Genomic DNA, 23,289 nt, shown 5'->3' with positions numbered 1-23,289 from the left:
TCTGAGGGTGTGTGAGGCCTTTATTCCAAAGTCAGTCTCTGAAATCCTCCCTATTCCTGCCCTTCAGCAGTAAAGCATAAAAGGCATGAAATCAATCAACCTCAAAAAATAGTTTAATAATTTTTTTAAAACATGTATGTGTGTTTGAGAGAGAGAGAGAGAGGGAGAGGGGAAGGAAAGAAGGAAGGAAGGAAAGAAAGAAGGGAGGGGGGAGAAATAATAGAGGGAGAAAGAGATAGAGACATAGAGAGACACAGAAACAGAGACAGTCAGACAGAGAGACCTGGCTCGAATACCCCAGGAAGCACAGAGAGCTCAGCAAGTGGAGTTGCACAGAATCAACAGCACAGAGCAGTTAAGAATAGGAACGCTGGAATCAGATCTGAGCTCAAAGTCTCTAAATTTCAATTTCTCCAGCTACAAAATGAGAACACTAACTTCCAAACATTGTAAATTAATTGGGGATTAGATAACGTAAGTGCTTAACATATCATCTTAAACATGGCAAACACTCAATAAACAGTAGCTATTATTTGTGAATAATAATTTTTTAATTAGCAGGATCTTACAGGAAATAAGAATTCCACCTCCTGGGCTGCTGTTGGAAGGAACAAAATATCTGTTAAAGGAAGGGGTTTGGGGTTCTCATTTTTGTTTTTTTGCCTGTGGACTATGGAGAGAGATACAGGGGGAAGAGCAAACAAAGTTGATGTCAAATGATTTTGGAAACTAATTTGGAATTTGAATAGGCTTTTAAAACAGGAAGTTGAAGAAACATAAATGAGTGAACCAGAAATGCATGCATATAGCAATTAGAGAGCAAACCTCTAGGAAAGCGCAAAACAGGTTCTTGGACAGAAAACCTGTCTTCTGGCTCAGCTCTACCACTCAGAGCTTAAAGATCTGAGCACATCTTTAGAGAGATGAGCCTGAGAATACCAAGTTGCCCCACATGTAGAAAAGATGACCCTCCATTCTCAAGACCAGGAAAACTCTGCTTATCATGAACAGCCACATTTTTTTTCTTTAAATGGTTGGGTCATGAAGATCTGGTAACACATCTTACTTCCTTCTTCGTGCTAACTGTTAAGGAATTCAAAGTGAGAACTCTTAGCCCTCTCTAGCAATGGTGCACAATCTTATGGTGTGCATTTTGTGTGAACTGATATTTGTGGACGTGCTCTGTAAGCTCTAAATCATGAATCAGGCAAAAGCCCAGAACCATGAAGTATGTTGATGGGTGTAGGGAGAAGGGGTGGGGAACATCCCAGTGAATGCTGAGGGAGACTGGGACTATCCTATTGGAAGAGAAGCTTCTGGATCAGTCAGTTGTTGCTAGAGCACAGCACAGATGGCCAAGCATCCAGGACCCAAGGACTGGCCAGGGAACATTGTTATTAAGTCAGAAAATTATACTCCTCTTTGCTGTAAGGAGAAATGGTTTTGCCCTGATACTGCTCAGAGCTGCTGCAATGATGGCAGGAACTGGAGGAGGGTCAGCTAGGCGGCAGCACTAGAGTTTGTGTGAATGGGTCACCCGCTGCTCTGAGCAGACTGTGCCCAACCATGGTATTGGGTGAGACCCTTCTCCCCAGCCCTTGCTGCTCTCCTGTCCCTTCTTTTCCTCCCTATTTTAGATTCGAGTCCCAAGCCAGCCTGCTAAAAGCCAATGGTATAGTTGTGGGCAAGAAACCTTCTCTGTCTTGGACTCAGTTTCCCTCTGTAAAGTCAAGCATGGAACTAGATGAGGGTTCTTAACCCTTTTTGTGCGGTGGATCTCTTTGGCATTCTAGTGCCCTCAGGATAGTGTTTCTAATGTATAAAATAAAGTACATAGGGGTGCAGTGAAAAGCAATTATACTGAAACATGGTCATCAAACTACGTGTAAAAAGTCAAAATCAGATAGTGTCATATATATGCTTCTATACTGATGCATTAAATAACAAGATCTAGCAGTAGGTCGAATAACTACTGTAATTTCAAAGCAGTGATGCATACGAATGATATGTTGAGGCATCTGAAACAATGGAAATGAGATTTGAGAATACTGGTGATTTCTGTTGAGGACGAAGTCACAGGTAGTGCTGATACTATTATAGTCTGTTGCCTCCTTCATAATCAATGGAAATTTCTGTTAGTAAAATTTCAGTTATTAAAAATAAAGACATCATTTATTTCCCATCCAAATTCATGGCTCCCCTGAATCTAGCTAAGGAGTCCATGGACCACAGGCTAAGAACATCTGAATTGACAATCTCTGAAGTTGCTTCTGACTCTGAAATAGTTGGATTCCACAGAGTTGGATAGAATAGGACATTTAAGATAATGGGGGTGAAATGTTACTATCTTAACAGCTGGCACCTATTATAGGGTGGAAACTGATTTTTGTTTAGAGGACTGCCTTGACCTGTCTCTTGAGGTAAGCTATGAGACCCTGATGACTTGCTTGGGAGGAAAAGCCATCAACAGCAAGAGCTAAACTGATCTGTGTAGCACATGCCAGGGATTGGGAGGTGGAAGCAGAAAGAACTCAGAGGGTGCTGGTGAGCAGCGTGGAGGAGACTGGGATTGAAACTCCCCTTTGGCCCAGCCTTCATTGAAGTCATCTACACGTACAAAGGAAATAAGGGAAAGTGCTGAGTTCTCCTTCTGAGTCAATGTGATGTAGAAAAGAAGAGTCTGTATGGCCCAGTGAGTTGCTCCAGAGGTCTGAACCAAAAAAGGTCATAAAAATAAAAGTGTCCTGGAAATGCACAGAAACTCTGGGGAACATATTAGAATGAGGGTTTGAACCTTTGCAGTCTAGAGCATATGGGACAGGGTGATCTTGCTGAACCCCGGGTTCTAAGAGTGTGGTGCTGGGTCCCGCATCAGCAACATCTGGGAACTTGTTAGAAAGGCAAATTGTCAAGGCCCACCCCAGACCTCCTGAATCAGAAAGTATGAGGGGGGCGGGGGGGGCTTCCCTGGTGGCGCAGTGGTTGAGAGCCCGCCTGCCGATGCAGGGGACACGGGTTTGTGCCCCGGTCCGGGAAGATCCCATGTGCCGCGGAGCGGCTGGGCCCGTGAGCCACGGCCGCTGAGCCTGCGCTTCCGGAGCCTGTGCTGCACAACGAGAGAGGCCACAACAGTGAGAGGCCCGCGTACCGCCAAAAAAAAAAAAAAGAAAGAAAGAAAGTAAGCGTGGATAGGGGACCTGGCAAGCTGTGTTTAGCCCTGCAGGCAATTCTGATGCTCATTCAAGTTTAAGAACCCCTGCCATTGGCATTATTACGTTCACCATTGCATCCCAGAGTCATATACCCCCTAGAAGTTATCTAGTCCGATTTCCCACGCATAAAGAATCCCTGCCGGCACTCAGTCTTGTGGAAACCGTCTCCGAGCCTGGGGATATCAACAGTGCCCCTCGCCCTACACAGGGGAGAGCTGTCCGAGTCAGAAAAGGCTTCCGACCAGGGGGAGCTCCCTAGCCAGACATTTCTGGTGAAAGAATGTTCATGCCCCTTGGCCTGGGGCTGCCCTCTGGAGCTGCTTCTAGAAGCCCTGCAGGAAAGTGAAGACTGCCTCTTCCTTCCTGGTCCCTCTCACACCATGGCTCAGGACCCCTAGGGGTCATCCTTTGAAGAGCCTCCATTTAATAGTGTTTCTCTTAAAACAGTGTCCAGAGCTGGAGACAGAGGGCAGGCCAGGGCCAGGGCCAGCAGGACGACTGTTTCCTTTGATCTATACGTCTGCCTGTTGTCACTGCAATGCATCACATAGCTTGTGTTGAAGTCTACCCACAGTACTCAGCCAGGAGGGGGGCTAGGCCCTGAGGACAGATGGAGCCTTTAGAACCCCTGGACACTAAAAATACTCTCCCAGCCCCACAGGGATGTAATTGACAATACAAATAATAGCAAACCATTAAGTAAATATACGGAAGTAGAGCTACAGTCTCTCATTACAATTATTTTTATGTTATTTTTGAAATATCAAATATCAATTTTTTAAAAATTTTATTATAACATAGTTCAGATGCCCAAAAATATATAAAGAATTAAAGAAAACAAATTCATATAGTCAGCACTCAACTTAAGGAATAAAATATTTCCAATACTGTTGAAAAAAACCCGATATACGATTTTTCAAATAATTCTACTTTATTGCTGCTTGGAGCCAATGGTTCTCAAGTTTTGCTGCACACTAGATCCACTTACAGCTTTAAAAATCCCAATGGTTGGGCTTCCCTGGTGGCGCAGTAGTTGAGAGTCTGCCTGCCGATGCAGGGGACAAGGGTTCGTGCCCCGGTCCGGGAAGATCCCACGTGCCGCGGAGCGGCTGGGCCCGTGAGCCATGGCCGCTGAGCCTGCGCGTCCAGAGCCTGTGCTCCGCGACGGAAGAGGCCACAACAGTGAGAGGCCCGCGTATCGAAAAAAAAAAAGAAAAAATCCCAATGGTCTCTACCCCAAACCAACGAAATCAAAGCACCTAGGAGTGGACATCAATCAGGGTGTTTTAAACACTATGGGAGACTCCAGCGTGCAGCCAAGACTGAGAACTCCCTCCCCCCACCCCAAGGGAGGCTGCTGGCGGGGGAAGGTGGGATGAGGCCCTGAAGCCCGAGTGGAAATGGGCTCTAGTTCTCGTCCTCTAAGGCAGCGGTCCCCAACCTTTTTGGCACCAGGCACCAGTTTCGTGGAAGACAATTTTTCCCTGGACGGGGGAGGGGGGGTGCGGGGGGCAGGGAGACGGTTCAGGCGTTAATGCCAGCGATGGGGGATGGCAGATGAAGCTTCTTGCTGGTCCCCCTGCTCACCTCCTGCCGTGTGGCCCGGTGCCTTACAGACCATGGACCAGTACCGGTCCCTGGACCCGGGGGTTGGGGACCCCCTGCTCTAAGGGATTCTCAGTGGATCTACTGGGGTGGCCAAAAAGTTCGTTCGGTCGTTCCATCACACCTTACTGAAAAACGCCAACTCACTTACTGAAAACCCCAGACGAACTTTCTGGCCAGCCCAATAGAGCTGGAGCCGGCAGGCCATCCCCACATTTTTGGGAAGAGCCTGCCATCTGCTGGCCCACTGAAGGAAAACAGGCAGCTAACTTAGGCCTAAGGAAAGACACTGGGGTCAAGTATGGAGCCCTGAGCTTGTAGAGCAGTTTCTCACACAGGACTCAGGCATCTGCCCCTAAGGCAGCTCTGGGAGGGGACAGGGCAGGGAGTGTAGAGTGACCTTCAACTTGCCGATGAGCGGCTCTTCAAGCCTGCAGAGGTGAGCCAGGCTGGGAGCAGGAGGGGCCCCTCTTCATGGCCCAAGAGGAAAATGCAAGGACAAAGGGGGAGGGGATCAAACAAACAAAAGGATTCTTAAGAGAGAGAAGACATTTCGCCGGGAAACACCCTAGGAAGAGAAGCGGGTGCTGCCTAAGAACCAGGAAGGGCACTGAGGTGATGCACACGTGTCCCTAGCTCCAGGTCCAGTGATTGCATCAGGGGTTTGTTTGCTGTTCTCTCTGCCTGGGACAGTCCTCCTCGCCCTAATCCCCTTCATCTGAGCAAATGTTTGTTCATTTTTCAGGTCTCAGTAAACCACAACCTCTCTTCCACCAGGAAGCCTGCTCTGACTGCCACCATCTCCTGCGCCCTGTCCTTGCCTCCTGTCACTTGGTTCTGGAACCTCCTGTTTACTTGTTTACTACTTACTCTCTGGAGGGCAAATTATATGAGGGCAGGAGCCTCATGGCATTACATCCCCAGCACCCACCCCAGTGCAACAGAAATACTTGTTTATGGAATTGATTTTTCTTATGGCAAAATCGGACACTAATCTGAAGACAAAAGGAAAGTGCTTTGAAACATACTCCCCCTGAACAATGAGGCCTCTCTAGAAGTAAATTGAAAATAATTACCTTTTCTATTTATATATATCTAGAACCACTTGGGGGGAGGGGGGTGACAAATAATCTTATTTCCAGTTGGCATATGTTATAAATTAACTCTTTATTTCACCCATCTATGCTCCAAGTAGTAAACAAACATATGGTAGACAGCTACTGTTTTGGGCCTGCCCGGCATCCATTTCCATTCTTCTTTTACCATAGTAAGAACACCCCAATTTTATTTTGGGGAAACAACCTCCTCCATTCTCTGTCTATGTGATTCATTCAGGGCAGCTGACTCCATCCCCAGGCCCAGGTGTGAGTGTGTGACTCGGGCCTGGCCCATCACTGTATTCCAGCAGCCTAGCACATGACTGGTTCAGGGATTAGTACATGACCCAAGTTGGCCCAGTGAGATTTAGCCCTGGAGCTTTTGCTGGAATCCCTGGAGAAAGAAGATCGGGAGTATTGAGCTGGTGGGACGTGAGCCTAGACCTGCTGGCAGCCATACTGCCACCATGAGGAGAGAAGCCCAGAGAGTGAAGCCAAGCAAAGAAAAGTAGAGCTGAGAGAAGAAAGGCAGAGTCTGCAAGGCAGACATCATTTTGATACTGGCACTCAACCCAGAACTTTTTCTGGAACTTTCCATTATATGAGCTAATAAAGTCCCTTTTACCAGAAAGCTTAAGAGTGTTTCTGTTCCCTGTAGCTGAATGAGTACCAGCTAACAGAGAAAGCAGAACTAAGAATGTGACTTTTTCTTTCATATTTTTACAACGTCAGTATATCATTTGCAAAACTTTTAACACCGATCAGGAAACTATTATTAATAAGCTTTACCATTATTACGAGATTCCTCAATGTATCACTTAAAAAGAGACACATGGGGGCTTCCCTGGTGGCGCAGTGGTTGAGAGTCTGCCTGCCGATGCAGGGGACATGGGTTCGTACCCCGGTCCGGGAAGATCCCACATGCCGCGGAGCGGCTGGGCCCGTGAGCCATGGCCGCTGAGCCTGCGGGTCCGGAGCCTGTGCTCCGCAACGGGAGAGGCCACAAGAGTCAGAGGCCCGCGTACAGCAAAAAAAAAAAAAAAAAAAAAAACAACCCACTTTGAGTTCTAAGTTATCCATCACATTATGAAGAGAATGTTGTCTCAACCAAGAGCTAACTATTTTTTAGTGACCAGAAAATTAAGTTCTTAAAAATGAAAATGTGCCAGTGGCAACTTCTTGTTTTATGAACCACCTTCCTAATTGTCTGAATTAACGTAGAGCAATGTTCCCCAAAGTGGGGGGTGGCCAGGCACACACCCTGGGTGACACAAGAAATGGTGTCGCCAGTATACGGATAAAGGTACTTTTTACTTTAACGTTTTTATATTTCTTTCGTTAACAATATGCATTAGAAAAATCTAACTGGCACAGAAAGTGTGATTTTACAAATGCTCCTGTATGAGATGAGGCCGTTTTTTAAAAGAAGTCATCACGAGTAAATCATAGGGTAGGTGGTACGCAGATATGACAAAAATCATTAAGTGATGACTCAAATTTGGGAAACTATATGGAGAAAGCAGCTTTCAAGCCAAGTGGCTAAGTAACTGTGAAATACGGAACAACAGGTTAAGAAAGTGCTACATACATACCGCAAGTCCTGTCACCCTTCTCTCTTAGCAAGAGGGGGCAAGTCCTCCCTCCTCTGAAACTTTCTCCCTGCTTTTGGCCCTGTTGAGCTTTGCCTGCTCTTCCCCACAGCTTTGAGGGTCCGCAACAACATTTTTTGCATTGCTCATTAATTGACCATGTTGCGTGTTGCATGTGCATGTGTAGACGTGTGCAAGTATGTACATACGTGTGCGTGTGAAGGTGTGTGTATGTATGTGTGTGTGTATCACCCCACTTGTCAGGGAAAGTTGGCTCCTAACTAGCCCCTGTAGTACCTGAAATTACAGGTGAAATATTTGGGAAACCTCAAGAAACATTGTCAGATGAAACTTTAAATATATATATCATTTTGCCCCAGAACAGCTGTCATCTGATTCTCAATTCTAATAAAGACGAGGGAGTATCCTGCATCCAAGTTTTAAAGGGAAGTACAGTGGGCAGTTTTGAGTGAATACGTTTCTAGCCTTGTGGCTTCGTGTAGGAGAAGCACGTTGGGGCTTGGCTGTGGCAGTCGGGATGCCAGGATCCAGAGGTCCAGGGGGAGAAGCACCCCCCCTCCCCAGGCAGGTGCACATGGAATGGCAGAAAGTGACACAGCAAACCCTTCTCAGATTTGTGGACAGAACCCAGCACGGCACCCAGAGTCCCATGTGCCTGAGGGAGAAAGAGCCAGTGTGTTCCCCACGCCAGGCATCTCCCGGACCCCTCACGCCTTGCCAGCTCTCACCTTGGAGCTGCGGAGGAGGGCCCGGGTGATGCAGAGCAGCTGCCACTACCCCACTGAGAAGTTTGAGCCATTTTCCACAACTTCTGCTTGCAGGCCTTGCGGCAACTTTGAAATCTGTGATATTGGGGAAGATGCCCTTGCACCACTGTGGGGTGAGCCCTAACCAATCCCCTCGTACCTCTTCTGTCACATTCTGACACTCCCCCAAACCCCCGTCTGTCTGTCTCTACACTCCAGCCACTGGCCTTTCTCTTCCTCTACTGTGCCTGTCTCCCTCCCCTCTCAGGGTCTTTGCATCTGCTAGTTCCTGTGCCTGGAATGTTCCCTCAAAGATTGGTGCCCAGCTGCCCCCTCAGTATTTGGTCTCAGTTAAATGTGCATCTTTACAGAGGCCCTGCCTGGCCACTCACTGCAGTCTGGAGATCTCAGCACTACCTACACAGCACTTGCCTCTGTCTGAGGGCGTCTCTCCTGAATGTAAGCATTGGGAGGGCAAAGCCGTACCCACCTTGCCCTTGCTACGTCCTCTGAGCTGGAACATACCTGGCTTACTGCTGGTGTCATCAGCCTTTATGCTTTATCTAGGGATCCCAAACCATCTCATCCCATGAGATGATTTAATCCATGCAGAATGAGCGGAGCCCAGAGGACCATCAGGCTAAGACCAAGAATTCAGCCTTGCAGCTGCTCACCATCTCGCTCAAGGATGTCCTCTCCAAGGCATCCCAGATCTGCTCATCTGTGCGGTGGTCAAAAGGGTCCAGGTTGAACCTGCCTCAGGAGAGGAAGAGAAGTGTTCAAGAAGCACCCTTGACCATTGAGCGGTCTGCCCCGCCCCCCTACAGCAAGTGACCAAGGATGGTTAGAGCTGGATTACTGGATCCAGAGAAGCACATTGAACTCCCAAAAATGGTCTTTCTTGTGCCTTCCCAGTACCCCTTCCTTCTTCAGGCAGCAGCCCCCAAGTCTTGCTTGGGGGCCACCTCTTCCCCAGCCATCAAGCCCATGTGGTCCAGGTGGAGCTTCATCACCAGCACCAGGGTGGAGCAAGGACTCAGGTAAAAGCAAACAAGCACGCGGTACTCCCTGTCCACAGTGATTGGCTAGGGGTGGGAAGGGAACCAATCAGAGTGTATCTCAGGATTTTGACAACAATCACCAGGAAGGGGGCTTGTTCTTTCTCACTAACTGAACAAGAGAGGCTGCAACCATCTCGTCTTGGGAGTGGGACACATGGTGCCCCCCAGGCCCCTCATTGGAGCCCGAGAATGAAGCCAAGGCAGAGTGAGTGGGACACTGAGCCCTTGAATCAGCCTTGGCCTTCCCAGTATTGTGAGCCAAAAGGTCCTTTTAGCTTAAGCCACCTTGTGTGTGTGTGTGTGTGTGTGCGTGTGTGTGTGTGTTAGCATATACATAACATAATACTTATTATTTTAACCATTTGTAAGTGTACAATTCAGTGGTGTTCAGTACATTCACAATGTCGTGTAACAATCCACTAAAACTCATCATCACCAATAAAAACTCTGCCCATTAAACAATCTCCTTCTTCCCCGCTCCCTCAGCCCCTGGTCTCCTCTTTTCTACTTTCTGTTTCTATGAATTTGCCTATTCCTGTTACCTCATTTAAATGGAAATATACAATATTTGTCCTTCTATGTCCGGCTTATCTCACTTAGCATAATGTTTTCAAGGTCTATCCATGTTGTAGCATATATGAAATTTTCATTCTGTTTATGGCTGAATGATATTCCATTGTGTGTACATATCACATTTATTTATCCATTCATTTGCTGATGGACATTTGAGTTGTTTCTACCTTTTGGCTATTGTGAATAATGCCATAAACACCGGTATACGAATATCAGTTCAAGCCCTGCGTTCAACCCTGTTAGGTATATACCTAGAACCAGAATTGGTGGCTCATATGATAATTCTATATTTAACTTTTTGAAGAACTGCCAAATTGTTTTCCACAGTGCCCGTGCCACTTTACATTCCCACCAATAGTTCATGAGGGTTCCAATTTCTCAACATTCACACCAACACTTGTTATGTTCCTTTTTCTTTTTTCTTTTCTTATTATAGCCATTCTAGTAAGTATAAGGTCATTTTTTCCATCTCTTGCAGTGAAAGAATCCTAACTGATCATCCAGGCGACTGACATCAGATTGGGATTTAACTGGACTTTATACCTATTAAGGTTTGCTCTGGCATTTGGCATAGGAAACATCATAAACCCTTCCCTGTTATGCAACCACTGAGTCGCAATTGAAACCCGTTCTTAACCTCTGCTTTATCTTTCCCCAGTTCTGGCAGCCACATACACTTTGCATGTAGAGCTAGATTGCATTAAAGAAGCAGAAGGTAAAATGCCCTATTTGCATGATAGTTGATAGTTTCCAAAGCATTTTCACAGATGGGCTCATTGACGTCCTCTTCCCCATGAGATGGATATACCCCTTGTATTGATGAGAAAATTATGGCTTATCAGTGTTAAGTGGCTTGTTCAAGGTCACACCACAAGGCAGTCTGAGAGACAGGCTGGAATCAAAGATACTCAGAGATAAATGGAACCTTAAAAGGCAGAGAACCCAGGTCTCCTGTACTCCAGTCCACTCTTCCTGATGCAAAGGGGGGGACAATCGCTGGTTAAGGGGTTGGACTACCTGTGGTTATATCTCATCTTTACCATTTATGTGTGTGTCTCCTTCACTTTTCCTCTTTAAGTTCAGTTTCTTCCCTTATAAACAGCGGTTAATAACAGTGCCTACTTCATAGGATTGCTGTGACAGTTAAATGACACAGAATATTAAAGCATGGGGCTGGCACATATAGATGCTCAATAAATGTTAATTCATACTTTTACTTCTCCTATACCTTGGCACCATAGATTTGGCCAAGTTCTACCTTAACACAGAAATCTATCATTAAATGTTACCTCACTCCTCTAAAACAAGACAATCATTACAAAATTCTCTGTCTGTGCACATATTATGCACTCTCCCTGGAAAGACTTTCTCCTCTTTTTCTGCCAGGCAAGCTCCTACTTATCCTTCAGAACCCTACTCAAATGCCCATCCCCCTCCTCTAAGAAGACTTTCTGGATTCCCCCAGGCAGTTATTTGTCCTACTTGTGGGCTCCCTTAGCACTTAGTTCATATCTCTGATCTAGCAATTACCTCCTTGTATTATAATTTGACGGGTCTTACATCTCTACAACGTCCCCACCCCCAACTATACTGCGAACTTCTGGGGGGAGCACGGGAAGTAATCATTCATCAAAGTGTCCCCAGTCCCTAGCACAATATCTGGACCTGGCAGAGGCTCAAAAAAGGCAAATTAAGTGGGTGAAAGGATGAAGGAATCAATGAACAACGAGAAAATAAATAAATGGATGATCAGAGCTCTAGGGTAAGTTATCCTCTTGCCTCTAAGAATGCCGCTTAACTATCCCTGGAACATGTGGGTACAGCTTCATTTTTTTTTTTTTTTTTTTTTTTTTTGTGGTATGCGGGCCTCTCACTGTTGTGGCCTCTCCCGTTGCGGAGCACAGGCTCCGGACGCGCAGGCTCAGCGGCCATGGCTCACGGGCCCAGCCGCTCCGCGGCATGTGGGATCTTCCCGGACAAACCCGTGTCCCCTGCATCGGCAGGCGGACTCTCAACCACTGCGCCACCAGGGAAGCCCCTCAGCTTCATTTTTAATGCCTCATTCTTCCTCAGTCTCCATGCCTTGGGTTGGAGCAAGTTAACGAGCACCAAGCAGCAGCACTAATCTGGATGAAGCTTATTGCCTGAGTTGACTTCCAAGGATATAGAAAGTGTGGAGGGGAGGCTTAGAGACCCGGTTCTGCCTGCTTCACTGACGGGACTGCCTGGATTGCAAAGTGCATCCTAACATCCAGCCTGAACGCCCCGGTCGGCCTTGCCCAGTGGGTGAGAGAAGAGAATAAACCACACCCATACGTGGAAGGATGTGGTGAGCCACAGGTCAGATGCTAATAGTGACCTGAAATCTGACCAATCCCATCAGATTTTTTAAAAATAAAAAATGCCTGGCTTTTGTTTAGGACATCATGGTTTACAAAGTGCTCTTGTGTATATCTGGGCTTCATTCAGTCCTCAGGAACATCTAGGAGAGGGGGGTCAGGTCGGCAGGAGAGGCCCTGTGTGCCAAGGAGAGAGCGGAGGCCCAGAAATTGAGGCTCTGGCCACAGCTGACCAGAGGCAGCCCAGCCCCGGATATCCGTCCTGCAACTCCTGCTGGGAGCCTGTCCTCCGCACAGGCTGGCCTCGGCCCAGCACTCACTTGATGGTCCCTGACAGCAGGACAGGATCTTGAGGGATAACCGAGAACTTGGACAGCAGGTGCTCCGGGCCAAGGCTGCAGATGTCCACGCCATCGATGAGGATGCGGCCCACGGCTGGTTCCACCAGGCGGAAGAGAGCCACCCCCAGGGAGGACTTCCCTATGGGGCAAGAACAAGGAGACGGAGCCTGTGGGGCTCCGTCTCCTGAGTCTGCAAGAGGGGTAGCACAGGTCTGACCTGGCATCCAGCCCTGACCCACCCGCTCCGTGGCCTGTTCCTTGTGATCATGAGCATTGAGAGGGCAGAAGAGGCCCGGAGTCTCCGCTCCAAGGGGTGCCCGAAACCACGAGCAGCTTGTTACTGCCTCAACCAGAAGGCACAAATGGAGCCCCTGGATAAATCCAGCCCACACATACGTTTTGTTTCACACACATAACATTATTGCTGTTCTTCAAATTCTTTGCCAGCTTTTAAAAAAAATCCAAAGACCCAATAAACAAAAATTCAAACTGCATGCTTCTCTTGAAAGTCAGTAGAACTGGCAACACTCGTCCCATATCTCCCTGGGCAATAGGCAGCTGGAGCCAAGTGTGGCTGCTTCCTTGAGAGAGAACAGCCTTCAAGTTCAGTGCGCTGCCCTCCCACCCTCCTTTCATCACACCCCAGGCCCATTTCATGCATCTATGTTATTTGCTGGGCCCAGAAAGCATTTGAGTTTTCAACCTCTGCTCTCAAAGATAAGGTCAGTGTGAGGGGCCTGTGTCTTGTTCATCTTTGTGTTTCCACAGCTGGCATATAGTAGGTGCTCAGTAAATACCTACTGGATGAATACAGTCAATTGGACCATCTCTACTGAGAGCTTCTCTATGTCAGACCCAGTCCTTTCAGCCCAACGGTGGGCAAGAAGTAGAAAGGGAAGAACACACGAAAGAATATAGCTGGGAACTCTTCACCTTGCAGTAGTGCGAGGCCTGCAGGGGCCTGAGGAGGCAGAGACCCACAAGGCTCCAGTCATCCTGGGGGGCTACCTGGAGAGGCAAGCTGGGGTCTAAGCGCTGTTTTTGAACAATGAAAAAGTGGGAGGGGATGACCCTAGGGTCAGATCTCCCAAAAGTGATAGGAGAGAAAGAGAGGAAAGAAGTCAATCAGGAGAAGGGAAGTGGGGAGAGGCAGGTGGCGAAGGAGGGGGCTGACTAGAGAGGTCTAGAGCGGGAGGGGAGGAGGAAAGGAGGAGCCGGAGCCCTGCACGCCCCCTACTGGAAGCGCTCGTTCCTGCACCTTGTTCACCTTTCCTGTCTCCCCCCGCAGACGTTGGCCTCAGAGCCCAGACCACTGTAGTTCAAGGGCCCACCAACCCCTTTACGCTGTAACACACCCCTCTCCATCCCCACGGCCTTCACCACCAAGTCAGTCACCTCCCTCATTTCCTTATTTGATGACCGTTAACGTCTGTCCCCTCCACTGGAATCCCATGGCAGCAGAGACTCTGGGTTTTGTTCTCCCAGCACAAAGTGAGGGCCCAATAAATATCTTTGGGGTCACTGAGTAAGCACAAGTCCGAAAACAGGTCTGACACCCAAAGGCCAGCAATGAAGACGGGGGTACCCCGGGCACTCAGCTCACCAGAGCCCGTCCTTCCCACGATGCCCACCACTTCCTGGCCATGAATCGTCAGGTTGAGGCTGTAGAGGACAGTAGGCGTGTTGTCTCTGTATTTCATCTGATAATCCTGGAATGTGATTTCCCCATGCTGCGGCCACCCGTGGAGACAGTTCGTGCCCTCTATGTGTAAAGGAGCTTCAGAGACACACATCTCATTTTTAAAGAAAGAAAAAGAAATCAGTAGTTATCCTCCATCTCTGCCCATCCCCTGCTGACCCACTGGTCTCTAGCTGTTGGGTGTGTGACGCACCCCAGCCTGCCCTGAACCAGGGTCAAGCCACCACCATGTGATCAGAGGACACCCCAAGAGGAACATCCCACCCCCAATCACCTGAAATGCATATGATTTTATCCCTAAAGAGTGAGAAACCATAGAGCTGGTCCCCTTGTTATTAACATAGAAAACTCTCTCTAATTTATTGTATGAGGCTCTAAAGAAACGGAATCCAGAAAAATGATAATAAGGACAGCAGAGCTAACTCACCCCTGTGGAGCATGTTTTATGACTCAGAGCCCTCATGCAGACTTAATCTCTCTCGATCACTATCCTAGGGGGTAGGCAATTTTGGATGATTTCACAGGGGAGGAAACAGAGGCTCAAACAGGTCACATCACATGCTAACACCACACAGCTGGTGAGTGGACGACCGGGGACTTAAACCCAGGGCTGCCTGACTCCAAGCCCACAGCTCTGCATCGAGCACGGTGGGTGTATTGGGAGGAAAGTCTCCTCCTCTGGATGTTGGGGGTAATAATTCAGTCAACCTCATTAAGTTGTTTTGTGATTCCATGAAATAATCTACATATCATTATAGTGAACCTTTACTATGGGCCAGGCACTATGCTAAGTGATTTGCATGTGATGTTATTTAATCTTTCTAATAACCCTATGAAGTAGATACTGTGATTTGTCCCATTTCAGAGATGGGGAGCAGAAAGGCTGAGTAATTCACAAGGGTACACAGCTGACTCACGTGGCAAAGCTTAGACCTGAACCCAGGTGATCTGGCTCCAAAATCTGGGCTCTTAAATACTAGGACATAAATAGAAGCAATATTAATAACAATTATTATTGTCATCATTAGTATTATTATATTTGTGCAAACCCCTCACTTCTAAAAAGGGCAGATCATTCCCTCTACATCCAAGAATGCCATGAGGGATGTGGTCAAAATGAGGCAATGGGTGTGGAAGAGCTTCTGAGAGATGATATGCACAGTTCCAGGGGAGATGGGGAGGAAGGACCAGGAGCCCAGCTGCCTCCTGGGAAAATCTCAGGGCCCCTGAGTTGTTGCGGCTTGCAGAGGCCACAGAAGCTGAGCCCCAGGCTGGGTGTGAGCCTTCCAGATTTCCCTGCTCAAAGCCCAGACCTGTGTCCCACCTTCATGTACTGCAGCATCCTCTCCACAGCTGTAAAGTACGCCTCTGTCTCTGAACTAATCCAGACACAGGCCTGGAAGTTGGACGCCAGCTGGAACGAAGGAGAAGCATCAGGCTAGCAGGCTGTAGGGGTGAGCTCAGGCTCTCTCCACTCCTGAAGACTGGGAGTTGCCATTCCTCCCAAGCAACTCTTCAAACCAAGACAACTTCCCTTATAGGGATGGAGCAGGTACCTCTGGCGCCCCCCTGAGGCTACTCCTAAGTTTCACTGAAGCTGTGGTGGGCAGTTGCAGGCCAGCAACCCTACCAACCCCGTTCCACCTCAGGAATCCTCTGCTTTCCATTCAAAACCTTCATCCACACCACAGGAGCCCACTCAGGCCATGTGCAGCCCAGAAACACGGGAGTTACGGCCCTTGGGAGCAACCCTCAACTAACGGGGAAAAGAGCCAGCAGATGAAGGCTCCTGTCTCTCAGCCTTCGGGGGACAATCCTGGGAGTTGAGTGCTGATGACCTAGAGCAGTGACCTCAATGACACAATCTCATGGTACAGTTCCAACTTCCCTGTCTCGTGCTCCTGTTCCCTTGGTCCTCTTTCCAGGGAGCATCTCACAAAAAATCTACCTGAATCTGAGTCCTTGACTCAGGCTCTGCCTTCAGGGAAACCCAGGTTAAGAGGTGTCTCAGGGATTCTTGGGAATTGGAGGCACTATAGATGAGAAAATGGAGGTCCAAATAGAAGAAATGGTACACAGAGAATCACCTGGAAGCCGAAGGCAGAGCTGGGATGGGGGCCCAGTCTTTATGCTCTGTACCCCCCAGGCCATGCAGAAGGTGCTGGGCAACAACTCTGTTATACAGTCAGTCAACAAACTCTCATGCAGGTGCTGGGCCAGGCTCCATGTTTAAAGTGCAACAGACACAGTTCCTGCCCTCGAGGAGTGCCCAGTCGGATGGGGAGATAGGTCAGCAGAGAAGGCAGCATGACAGAGTCAGCCCACAGCACCGTCGTGGCCAGTGGACAGTCACCAGACAAGGGCCACAGGGAAGGCTTCCTGGAGGAGTTGGCACTGGAGCTACCTTTTTAAGGAGAGGTGGGATTTAGCCAGCTAAACACAGGTGGAGAGAGGCGTTCCTAATAGAGGGACAAAGTCTTGACAGTAGTAAAGTGGCAACATACATTCAGGACCCTGCAGGCCATTTGACTGCAGCTAAAGCAAAGGGTACGTACGGACCAGGGAGGCCAGGGAGGGAAAGCCTATATAAGTCAGAGAAGGAGTCACTATCCTGAAATGACACTGAGCTGGGAAGGGATATCAGACACAGTTGATTGCCTATCCACAGCTGGTCGCCTCTTCCTTCCTTGCTAACACACCCTCTGTTATGTTCAGGTTTCTACAGCTTGGAATTCCAGGAAGGCTTGGTTACTCCAAACCACTTATGTTAATCCCTCTCCTCTTGCCAATGACTGGTTTAGGAGTGAGCCATGACACAGCTCTGGCCAAGAAAGCACAAGGAAGACTCAGATGCAAGCATTCCAGGAAGCTACTCCTTGTTCTTACAAGGGAACACATGGAAAAAGTTATCTACTCTCTAGTCTTCGGCAGTTTCTGGGTGAGGATGTGCTGCTTGGGGCTTCAGCAACCATTTTGTGAACTTGAGCAGACAATCCTGAGGACAAAAATCAGGCGTGGATGCCAGAGCAGAAAGATCAAATGATCATGGGTTCATGCTAGGCCAGTAAATTAGCCAACAGAGAACAGCCTTACCCCAGCCTTCCGGTCACATAGGATAATAAGTTGCCAGATTGTCAAGGCCATTTTGAACTGGTTCTTTGGCTTACTTTGGCTTGCAACCAGAAACATCTCTAATATTTACTAAGAAAACTCTTAGGGCTACAAAGCAACATGGTGTGTGTTACCTGCCTCCCAAAGCCTGAATTTTCTCAAGAGTGCATGCAGAAGTCAAAGTACCAGTTTGACCAGAGGAGAGAGAGCATGTGGGGTCTGAGGCCAGATTTGAGGGCCTGGAACATAGGTCCATGGCTTAGCTTTGGTGCATAAGGAGACAGGGAGTCTCTAGAGGTTCTAACCAAGGCAGTAACATGAGGGAAACCTAGAATTAAAGATCACTCTGGAGAGAGTATAGAAGGTGGATGGGAAGGGGCTCGGGGGTGGGCGAGGCAGGGAGGCTAGGAGGTTGTTACCCAGGATAGAGATGAGACACTCAAATAGGGCAGCAGATGTTGAGAAGAAAGGATGAATCCGGGGTCATTCTGACATCATCACACCCCCAGGCAGAGCTCCTCCTTGGTGGCCTGTGGTGGGACAACTGGTCGACCTTGAGTGGCCACCTGTATGCATGGTGCTCCTGGGAGAGCTAAGCCTCCACCCGCTTCCTGCACCAGCACTGGACAACCTGGGCACAGGGTGCAGCAGGCAGGCTCATCTCTGGCCTTAGTGACTCCACATCCTACAGGACTCCAGTGTAGGGCCTCTCCCCAGAGTTCTGGAAGGCTCAGGGCCAACTCTGCACTGGGGCACGTGTGCATGTGTTTGTGCATGGCCGAGTGTGTGCTTATGTATGTGTGTGTCAGAGAGAGGGAGAAAGAGAGAGAGAGAGAAGAGTGTGCCCTACCATGGACAAATCTGTCTCTCAGCAGCTGGGGGAATATGGGTGAATTAACTCCAGAAACTCTAGTTTCCTATCTGTAAGCTGGGAGCAATAACAGCAAACATTTATCCAGCATTTATTCTGGGCCAAGGTTTTTAACATGCATGAACCCTCAAGTTTACATACATTTTTCACAAGTCCATGATTTCAGAATTTTTATTATCTCCCTTTTATAGAAGAGGAATCCCAGGCATAGGGAGGGTAACAGACTTCCCCAAAGTCACACAGCTGATGATGGACAGAGCCTGGTGTGAACCTGCATGTTCCAAACCACACATTCTTAACCACTTGGCCGCATCTCATGGAAGGTGGTGTGAGTTCAATGGAAGAAAGCACAGCAAGTACCCAGCAGGGCGCAGGCTCAGTGTGAGCTCCCCGATACCCTGGTTATGGCACGGGGCAGCTGTCTGTGGGCATGAACACTGCACAGCCTCCTGACTGGCCCATGCACCCTCGGAAGGGTCTGCACACAGGCATGGGCATGTGGCACAGCACCGTATGTGTGTGCAAACATGTGTCTGCCACAGGGCTCAACACGGAGCACAAGGGAGCCCCTCTGCACCCAAAAGGAAGCCTCAGCGTGGGGCACACGAGACCTAAGCCCAGTTAGAGAGAAAGCATCCAGAGAGGATAGTTAATGAGTACCCCTGGGGGAGGGGACGGCCAGGGTTCCCTGGGCCAGCATCTGGCCTCAAGGCCCTTCGTGGAGAGCCCTTCCCCAGGACTCTGTGGACATGAACCTTGGCCCCACTGCCTGGCATGGAGGAACTCAGACCATGAGGCCTGCCAACTGCTACACCAGGGTCCCCCTGAGAACCCATTTTTAAAATTAGATTCCAAGACCCCGCCCGACAAGGACTTGACTCCGAATCCCTGCAGCTATGCTCTGGAGCGTGGCCCTCCGGTCAGCCCCACAGGCCTGGCTGAATCAGCCTGGCAGGCTGGGCCGAGCGCTCGGTTTCAAGCCTATACACTTTGAAGTCTGAGAGGCCTGCTCCAGGGGAGGACTGGGAAACCTACATTTTCCACAGCTCCCTCGCCCAGATACCTCAGAAAAGTTTGACAACTGAATCAGGGTATTAATAGTAAAGTGAAAACACACCAGACAGGAAAACAAGAGGTCAGAGGTCTTGCCCTGGCTCTGCTTCTAACGCTCTGTGCATTCAGACAACTCCTTCCCCTCTCTGAGCCTCAATTTCCCCATCTACACAATAGGAGGGTTGGACTCTGTTGTCTGTGGGGTCCCCTTCAATCCCAATATTCTATGATTCCGTTAAACACCTTTAAATACAGACGTCTCAGTTCAAAGGTGACAAGGAACCAGAACAAAGCTGCGGATTCAGAAAGCCAAGCACATCGTTCGTAAGATCACAAGCGGCCAAAACCCAAGGTGTGATCAAAGTCCCATGGACCCCTGAGTCTGCCCACAGACCACAGGCCACCACCTGCCATCTGAGAGTCCCTCCCTCACCTGCAGGACAAGGCTGATAGCCATGGCTTTGTAGAATAGGGGGCAGAGGAAACTCCAAAAAACGTGAACAAGGCCACCATCAAGGTCACCATGTTGGTCATGAGCTCCAGCTTCAGTGCCACCCATCGCGTGGAAGACAAAAACATCAGCAGGTAAGTTATTCTGTGCATCCATCAGCCTTTTAAACCTGAGAAGGAAAGGACAACCTGAAAGCCACACGTGTTTGTCCAACCCAGGGTTTCCCGAGGTGGACACTGGGTGCTTCCTCCAGCATCCAGCTCCCCACTCTCATCAAAGAGCCGACAAAGAAAACTGGGGGGATTCCTTCCTACCCCTTTCTCAGCCATGGAGTTCACCTGACCCCAGATTTAGGAGTGGTCTCTGACCGATTAAGGCCTATCAGCAGTTCTCTTCTCCTGGCCTTGATGATTGGTCCAGGATGGGCAAGTTACCGTAACTGGGCCAATGAGAGTGAATACATGCCCAGATTTGTGAGTGAGTGAAGGCGAGTGATCCCGTCCTTGTACGTACCCACCTTGTTTACTGCTGTATCCTGGTAGGTTCTCAGTGTTGACTGAATGAATGTGTCACTCCAGGATCCCCTTAGTCCTAGTGTCTGCACAGTCCTTGGGTCTCTCCAGTGCCACTGGGAGAGCTGGCACCATGGCTCATCCAATATTTCAGCCAACAGAGCACACACCATCTCACGTGCCCCAATTTTCCCGGGCTTCAAGGCCACCTCAGGTGCTGCCTCCTCCCCAAAGCCTTCCCTGATCCCCAGATGTGGGTCGTCGTTTTCTCCTCTGAACTCCCAGAGCATTTTACCTGCTCTTCTCTTATGCTGTCTTATCATATTCAACACTGTCTTATTACAAAAACATACGTCTGTGTCTCCTGTCTCCCATTAGACGGTAAGCTTCTTGTAGTTCAGCGCAGACCATGTCTGACTGATCGTTACAAGTAGATAAGTTTATGTTACACAACTAAACTTCAGCAACAATCGTAGGATTTGTTTGTTTGTTGCAACAAACATTAGAAGGCAAATCTGTGGGTGTGAATAGTGAAGAAAATTGTGTTATTTAAAGAGCCCTTGTTCTTTATTATTTTATTATATTTAGATACCTGTTTGGAAGCGAAAGAAAAAAGAAAACCAATGCAGTAAGTGCTAACACAGTAACACATCTTACCATTAATTATATTGATATATGTATATAATAGCCACAGATCTTTAAGGTTGACAAGCATTTTTCATATCACTTACATTTTTCATTTTTTATTCTTATAAGCACCATCTTCCAGATGAGGTTCCGGAGGCTCGGAGAAACAAATGGGATAAAACAGAGTTCTCTCTGATTCTTCTGAAGATGATCCTATTTCCAGATGCTCTGTTTCCTGGCTTCCTGCGCCCCACCACCCCCAGAGTCCCCATCACCCTCAGACAGCAGAGGGACTCACTTGCTGATGGAATCTTCAGTTTCTCCATAGACACGGATGGAGCTCAGGCTGTGTAGAGTGGTGAGGATGTGGGAAAATAAAGGGGAACTGTAGTTTTCCAGGCTCTTGAACGCATTGATGGCCCTCTTGAACATTCTGCATCGAGAATGGGAGTGAGTGTCCTGGGCCATCTGCCTCTGGGACCCTCCAATTCTAGGTTGGTCCTAGATTCATACCCCAAGTCACAAACCTCATTCACAAGTGAAAAGAACCCATTCATCTAAAATAAACAAGGCAAACAATGAGCATTACAACTCCCATCAGCAGGACAGAGGGAGACACCACACTGACAATTATCAGGATGGCGGTCACCACCAAAATCAGGAGCAGGGACTGTTCAGCCACAGTGGGCAAGAATTGGTCCAGCTCATGAAAGTCCCCTGCAAAGCAGTTCAGGAGTCGGCCTGTTGGGGTGGTGTCAAAGAAACACATGGGGCAGCGGGACACCTGCAAGGACAAAAGCAACCCAGGTCATGAGGCTGGCCACAGGCCTTGCTTGGGCTTGATGAAGATGCCAGGTACCCTCAGGCTCTAAAGAGGTACAGGATGCAGCTTAAAGGGTATTCAGGGAAGGCAACATAGAGCAGTGGTTAAAAGCAGGGGCTCCAGAGTCAATTTGCCTGGACTCCAGGGCTGCCCCACTCTTCCACCTACTACTATGGGACTGTGGGCAAGTTACTTAACCCCTCTGAGTCTCAGTGTCCTCATTTGTAAAATGGGGATGATAACAATGCTTCAGAGTTGTGATGACGATTGCACAACTCTGCAAATATACTAAAATATACAATTTAAAAGGGGTATATTATCAGGCTTCCCTGGTGGTGCAGTGGTTAAGAATCTGCCCGCCAATGCAGGGGACTAGGGTTCGAGCCCTGGTCCAGGAAGATCTCACATGCTGCGGGGCAACTAAGCCCGTGCACCACAACTACTGAGCCTGCGCTCTAGAACCCGTGAGCCACAACTACTGAGCCTGCGTGCCACAACTACTGAAGCCCACGTGCCTAGAGCTCATGCTCTGCAACAAGAGAAGACACTGCAACGAGAAACCTGCGCACCGCAACAAAGAGTGGCCCCCACTCGCCATGACTAGAGAAAGCCTGTGCACAGCAATGAAGACCCAACTCAGCCAAAAATAAAATAAATAAATTTTAAAAAATAATAAAAGGGTATATTATATATTGTATTATTGTATATTAAAAATATACAAGTTAAAAGGGTAAATTTCATGGTATGTGAATTATATCCTGATAAAACTATTATTTTAAAAAGGAAGGAAAGGGTGGGAGGGAGGGAGACGCAAGAGGGAGGAGATATGGGGATATATGTATATGTATAGCTGATTCACTTTGTTATAAAGCAGAAACTAACACACCACTGTAAAACAATTATACTCCAATAAAGATGTTTTAAAAAATAAATAAATAAAAACAAAAAATAAATAAAAAGGAAGGAAACGATAATACATTAAAAGTCCTCAAAACAATACCTGTCTCCTGGTATTGCTATTAATACTAACTCTTACATTTCTTTTCAACTCTTACTCTTACTTTTTTCTCAGTAAAAAAGACGGGACCATTTCACTCAGTATCACCAAAAATTAGTAGCAGCCATTCCACTGCAATTGCGTAAGATGGAATCTTGGGTAGATTTTAACCATGACTGCCCCTTCTTGAAGGTGGCAGCCCAACTTGACCTCTAAAAGCAGTGGATGTGGGCTTCCCTGTTGGTGCAGTGGTGAGAGTCCACCTGCTGATGCAGGGGACACGGGTTCATGCCCCGGTCTGGGAAGATCCCACATGCCGTGGAGCAGCTGGGCCCATGAGCCCACGCATCCGGAGCCTGTGCTCCGCAACGGGAGAGGCCACAGCAGTGAGAGGCCCGCGTACCGCAAAAAAAAAAAAAAAAAGTTTAAAAGCAGTGGATGTGAGGTCCTTTGGAGATCAAAGAGCATTTCATATTAGAAAAGTTCTAACAAAACCATCTGGTTCATCCTCCTCATTTTACAGATGAGGAAACTGAAGCCCAGAGAAGGGGGAGCAGCTTA

The 23,289-nt window shown here is 48.2% G+C and overlaps 1 protein-coding gene across 1 annotated transcript in view; it reads right to left on the bottom strand.

Annotated features, from left to right (window-relative positions):
• Nucleotides 1-23,289, bottom strand: part of ABCC11 (ATP binding cassette subfamily C member 11) — a gene marked incomplete at both ends in the record, with an annotated part of 131,707 nt that overhangs the window by 75,212 nt on the left and 33,206 nt on the right. The window contains 11 exon segments of the mRNA XM_081217453.1: nt 8,253-8,297; nt 8,301-8,366; nt 8,945-9,023; nt 12,564-12,723; nt 14,188-14,377; nt 15,608-15,697; nt 19,752-19,786; nt 19,789-19,906; nt 19,908-19,938; nt 21,207-21,341; nt 21,466-21,692. Of these exon segments, the coding sequence (XP_081073579.1) occupies nt 8,253-8,297; nt 8,301-8,366; nt 8,945-9,023; nt 12,564-12,723; nt 14,188-14,377; nt 15,608-15,697; nt 19,752-19,786; nt 19,789-19,906; nt 19,908-19,938; nt 21,207-21,341; nt 21,466-21,692 (1,176 nt within the window).

Source organism: Mesoplodon bidens (genome assembly GCF_964165515.1).
Source record: "Mesoplodon bidens genome assembly, chromosome: 18".
Classification (NCBI taxonomy): Eukaryota; Metazoa; Chordata; class Mammalia; order Artiodactyla; family Ziphiidae; genus Mesoplodon; species Mesoplodon bidens.
Note: the sequence above shows the minus strand (reverse complement) of the source record. Positions and strands in the feature narration are given on the sequence as shown.